The 6,000-nt window shown below is 59.2% G+C and overlaps 1 protein-coding gene across 1 annotated transcript; it reads right to left on the bottom strand.

The window, feature by feature from the left end:
- Positions 1–322: 322 nt before the first annotated feature.
- LPMP_354140 (zinc carboxypeptidase, putative) lies at positions 323–4,930 on the bottom strand (the record flags this gene model as incomplete). The annotated part of the gene is made up of 1 exon (XM_010705046.1): positions 323–4,930. One exon carries the CDS (start codon positions 4,928–4,930, stop codon positions 323–325), a length of 4,608 nt encoding a protein of 1,535 aa, XP_010703348.1.
- Between the last annotated feature and the right edge of the window lie 1,070 nt (positions 4,931–6,000).

Here is a 6,000-nt window from a genome sequence, read left to right as displayed (position 1 = left end):
CGTGAGTTCCTTTGCGCTTGTCTGAGGCAGGCACAAGCTAAGAGGTTGGCATCTCAGGGGACACAATCGAGGTGATGAAAGACAACGCACAAGAGCGGGAAAAGCTAGTAGCAAACACAAAGAGAAGGAACCACGTACGACACAGGCAGGCAGACGTACATGCAGGCCATGTGTGTCCGCCTGTGTACACCATCGAATCCGATGCACTCCTTCTGAAGTTTGGGCCGAGCCCTCTTGAGACGCCAACACCAGAGCTCCTCATCTCTGCTGCGTGTGAACGTCCCGTAACAGCTACTGCGGAGATGTTCAACAGTGAGGTGGGCTAGTACTGCCTGTAGATGGGTTGCATTCTGGCGTAGGTGGTGGTTGACTGGGACTTCTTGCCCTTCGATGAGTCCTGCTTGACTTGGCGCTTCGAATCACGCAGCACGGCCTCCATGCCGCCAACCATCGTCAGCTCCGGCGACGGACGGGCCCCGATGGAGCAGTAGTCGCGCAGCGCCAACAGGCACGCCTGCCCTACCTCCGCACTCTGACAAAGGATAGTGGGTGTGGAGATGGGTTGCAGAAACAGCGGCGGGATAGCGCTGCCAGTTTGAGAAGCAGAAGACTGGCCACTGCGGTGCTCGCCGACCCGGGTCCAGCCACCATGCTTGTGACTCCCCGCGGCGGCGCCGGGGCACTGCCTGGGCAGGGAGCCACTCGTGGGATAAGCCACTGCCCCCTCAGAGCTCGACCGGCATGTCCGCCCGCGGCCGGGGAACGACGAGCCGGACCACTTGCCGACGCCACGTGCACAGGACGGGGTGGAGATGCCCGACCTCTCTGCGGCGCCGTTCGTCGCGGCCTGCGCGCCGTCGGCGTCCTCGTCGGCGGGGCAGGCCTGCCCCGCCGACCGGTGTAGTGGCGGCCACGTCACCTCAAAAAGTACGTTGCTCCCGTTGTTCATCGCTGTGAAATCGTCCGCGTAGAGGCGGCGGTCCGTGAAGTGCGTCAGCTCTACTGTGTAGCTGTGGATGAGACTGCTACCGAACAGCACCCGCGAGGTCCCATCCTTGGTAGTCATATGCACGCGACCGAAGCGACAGAGACTAAAGGCAAACACATGACGCGCGTGCAGCTCCACCAATCGCGGAAAGAAGAGGTTCCAGTGCTGCACTGACACGGGCAGATTGTTGCCAAAGATGAAGCCACTGGATTGCGAGGCGTGGGAGTGGAAGTCGAGATACATGATGAAGCGCTCGCGATACGCTTGCTGCAAGTGCTCGAACACGCGCCGCAGCGCGAGCACTGTTGGCTGAGTCTCCGCATCTGGGTCATTGTAGCAGCGGTTTAGGTTGTTGCCGAACTGATCCATGCGGGAGTGACCGCGGCTGACGCCGTCGGGATTGAGCATCGGCACAATGAAGAAGATAAAGTGCTCACGCAACTGGATCGCACGAGCGTCGCTGGAGAGCAGGAAAGATATGAGGCCGTGGACGCCGTGCGACGCCGTCACCTCGCCAGGGTGCACACGTCCACTGACAAGTACAACTTTCTTGCCAGAGGCAAAATTGGCGTATGGGCCGCGCACCGCTTCTTTTGCGGCACCGCCCTTGCCTTTCCCGGATGGGGTTGTCGTGGTAGGGCTCCCGATGGCAGGGGATGTCCAGTCACTGGACGAGCTGCCACCTGTCGTCACCAAGCCATCGCCACTCTGGCCAGCGTCACCTTGGCTTCCGGAAACCGTTGCGTCCGCAGTGCTCTTTTTATCCTCGGTCGCCGCTGATGCTGGTACGCAGCTGGAGCGGCTGGTCACAATGAGCAAATGAAGCTTTCGCCCCTCCGGACTCCGACATAGCACCCGTTCCTCAAATCGCATGTCGCACGCACTGCTCTTGACAAGGGCGTGCCAGTGGCATATGTGGCAGAGTAAGTTTGCGTACGTGTACGGTGCGCAGAAGGCGATCTGGATCGTTTCCGTGGAGTTGCGGGCGGTCACTGAGAAGGACACTTCGCCGTCCAAGTCCCGGTTTGTTGTGCGAAAGGAACACGAGTCCACGGGTCCCCAGTTTGGCTGGCTCAGCCCATCACGCCACACTGGCATCATCCCGTTCTGTCGGTACAACTTCACGTGCGGTGCCGCGTTCATGAGCCGAAACCGAAGCCTGCGCCCCTCCTTCGCCCCCACCACAGAGAAGTAGAACCAAATTCGCTTGTCGCTCCCTTGATCCGGCTCCAGCCAAATTAGAAATAAGTACGGTTCAGTCGTGCGCTCCACCCGGTACAGGTTCCCCCCCTCGCAGTCGGAGCTAAGTAAGAGGCCGTCGTCAGAGCACTTGAAGAAGCGCTGATGCGATGGCGACGCGCTGCCCAGGACCAGGCGGATCTGCGTCTCCCAGGCACGAGCGAAGGCTGATATGCCACCCCACTGCGGGAACCACGAGCACACAAGCGAGGCCACAAAGTGGATCGGGTGGAGCCGCAGAGGGATGCATGGCTTTCGGCGCTGCAGCATTGTACGGCGTTGGTGCCTCGCTGCAGTGTCGACCACGGTGTCGCCGGTAGTCGCCGCGCCGTCGGTGTTTGCATCACCGATAAAGCGCGCACAACACAAGAGCACAGTGCCGATAACGTACTCCTGCTCCGCAATCCACCGCATGGCCTCACTGAAGGTGAGAAACAAGTGTGTTGCAGCGGCCGCCTTGGACGTCTTCACGTACTGCCCAGCACAACGGGGCTTGCCGGCCTTTAAGTAGAACTGCGTTGTTACGAACGCTGCGGACTCGGACGCACCGCCAGCAGCTGTGGGCAGAGTGAATGGGGTGTTTGCGCTGCTTGATTGTGCGAGAGCCTCCTCCGTGACCACGGCGGTGGCAGACGACGGCGACTTGTGCATGTCCTGTGTCACCTGCGGGTTCACCTTCCTCGTACCTACCACTAAGGGAGATGAGGCTGAAGTCGCCTTCTTCGGCTTGCCCAGCACGATGGGAGAGTCGATGGCGCTGCTGCTACTCCAGAGCGAGGGTTGGCCTTTGCTACGGTCGTGTTTCAAGGCGGGGTGCTCGTACCCCATAATCCGCACGTACTCCAGAACCTTGGCCAAAACGTGATCATCGACGAGCCACATACTGCGGCTTCGGTTGAGAAAGAACGCCTCGTGGAGGCTAAGCTGCTTGCACTCCCGTTCGCGGAGCTCTTCTTCATACGTGGACGACGACTGCAGGTGCGATGAGCACGACACAAAGTGCTGGGAAGGCGTGGGCCCTAGCGGCGCGTGACCAGTCGAGTGCTGCTGTGAGAGCATACTTGACACGGCAGTGGCTGCTGTTGACTTGGTTGGCGCAACCGCAGTCGTTCTAGGCGGTGCGCCGCTCGCTTTACTGCTGCTGATTGGCTGGTGCGTCTGCGTTGGAGTATTCCAATCAGCCGCCGCCGAGTCACGCACTGAGTAGGTCACGTTGCGCTGTGATGATGTGCTGCGACGGTGCAGCTGTAGCGTCGAACTGGCAGACATGCAGCTCCGCGGATCCTCGCCGATGTCGTAGTCCGTGTCGCCGACCTCAACGCTCACGTTGAAGTCCCCAAGGTTGCCGCCGGTCCCGTTACCTATCTTGTCCGCTGGCAACGCCCCCTGACGCGCCAACGGCGGTGGTGGTGCCTTGTTCGATGAGGGAGGTCCACTCGCACGACTCCCCTCTACCCCGGAGTCCATGTACGTCAGCACCGCCTGTTCCTCATTCTCCTCATCAAAGTTGCCGACGTCTTTTTCCTCCTCGAATCTGCTGTCGCTGTTGTCGTCACTGCAGCCTCCTCGGGCACTACTGTTGGGATCTCGGCTATCACGGAGACTGCGGACACCGGGTAGGGAGGCGCCAGTCGCCACCGTGGCCGAGCGGCCTTCACCAACAGCACCGCCGCTGTTCACGTCCAGTCGCTGCGTTGTGGTACGCAGAGAGAAGCTGCTGGTCAGAGAGATGCGTCGCGCCGATTGTGGCGTGTCGGAGAAGCTCGAGTTTGCGCTCTCGTCGGAGGCCACGTAGTAGCCGCTCTCCAGCAGCTGCTGTGTGGGTAGCATAACCGGCGCCATGTTTGGTCGGTGCCGAGCCACAGTGATAAAGCTGGGTGTGTCGTGTTGCAGACTGCGCTGCGAGCTGCAGCTGTTGATGCTGCTGCCCTGTACTGCCACACCCGAATGTGGGCGTGGCGAGATTCCCGTAGCGAGTAAAGCATCTCTATTACGGTTTCTGCGTGGCACGGATGCATCGCAGGGGTGTGCCTCGCGTGCAGAGGCAGCCTCAGCGCTTGCAGATAACGGAGGCGAGGTTGAGGCGGCATAAACTCGTCCAGGTGTAGTCACACCGCTCGCCAGGGAGTCTCGCGGGCCCACTTTTGGAGCTACCACTGGTGGGGAGTGCGCGTGAAGGCGTGCGGGTGGCCGTAAAGAAGTGATGCGCGCCATCGAAGTCCGTCGCAATGGTTGCGACGTCGGAGGTTGGTTAGACCCGTATCCCTCCGGCACCTTCACCTTCTGCACTGCAACAGACGCCAAGCCAAAAGGTAGCGTTGAAGAGACGGACGCAGGCCGGGCTGCTGACGGGAGAATGGATTCAGAGTTAGATAACCCCGGGGTGGGGTGGCTTACACGACTCCGTGCGTCATTTGCTGCAACCATAAAAACAGCCGAGTCTCTGCCGTGATGACCATAATTGGAGTGCACATCACTCTTGGCCTTCACCACACCCTCTGCTTGTAGTTGCTGCTGCAAGAGCAGACGCTCTGCGGCCCGTTGCCTCTGTCGCGGTGTTCCACTGCCGTCCAGTCCCCCGGCAGCATTCACTCGTGCGGAGGTCTGGAGGGCAGAAAAAGAAGGCACGTTTGTACGTAATGTTGCGTAAGCCGGCGGCGGTGGATACGCCGCCTTGCGCTTTACGTCCTGTGACCGGCTCATCAGCAGTGGTCTTGGATGTGGCTTTATTCCCCTACGAGCCCCCACTTCTCTTTCTCTTCGTTTACGTTTCAAGCCCCTGGTCGATGTTACACGGCGACCCCACGTCGTGGAAGTAGGAAAAATCGAAAGTGCCTACCTTTCTATAACCGTGCGGGTGTGTGTGTGTGTGTCCCTATGTAGGAAAGCCCAGTTTGCTTGTGCGAGCGGTCCAAACAAGAGCGAGAGGGAGGAGGAGTAGGTTGGAGCAATTATGTAGTAAATATAGTTGGCTGTGCAGAAGAAGCAAGGGATAGTGACCACGAAGGACACAACAGAAGAGGGGACAAAATATATGCGCGCGTACACGTACAGGCGTCGAGGAGGGAGAGGGAGGCTCTAACAGTAAAGTGGTGAAGGGTAGGTCCAGCCAGGGGAGTGGGAAGGGGGGATAGAGTGAGTGGCAAGCGATGTGATTGAGGTCCGAAGTGACAGTCGTAAAGGCAGAACTCTCACCACAACAACACGGAAAGCGAAAGGAGGTTAAGCAGGAGAAGAGGTGCAACGAGCACTGCAGTGTTTGTTTGTTGTTTGCTTGCTATGCTCGCCTGTGTGTACGAGTGTGTGCGTGCGTGCCTCTCTCGTGCACGTGTATCCAGCCAGCACAGAAGACTACTTACAAACCGACAGAGGTCAAGAGGAGGGTGTCACAAGACAAGAACAGCGGCAAGCAGGAGTGAACAGAGGGGCAAAACGACAGGGCTCACTCACGAATGCAAAGGGGGTACGCGAACGCGCACACTCACCACCTTTTTAGCGAAAACGAACACAAGCGTACAAGAAAAGCTGAAGAGAAGGGAAGAAGGCGGAAAGTTGATAGGGAGAAGGAGTAAATGCCTCCTCCGGATCTCTTCAGAGGATGCGGCCATTGACTGTGAAACCAGAAGCACACACACACACACACACACACACACAAAGAGCAGAGAAACACGCGCGGTGGCGCGCCACTGCTCACACCACAAGAGAGAGGGAGGAGGCAAGGAATTCGCTCCTCTCAGGCACACGCAAGGCGTGGGTCGCCTCCTACCACCTGC

The sequence above is a fragment of the Leishmania panamensis genome (genome assembly GCF_000755165.1).
Source record: "Leishmania panamensis strain MHOM/PA/94/PSC-1 chromosome 35 sequence".
Taxonomy (NCBI): Eukaryota; Euglenozoa; class Kinetoplastea; order Trypanosomatida; family Trypanosomatidae; genus Leishmania; species Leishmania panamensis.
This window is presented reverse-complemented; position numbering and strand designations above follow the sequence as displayed.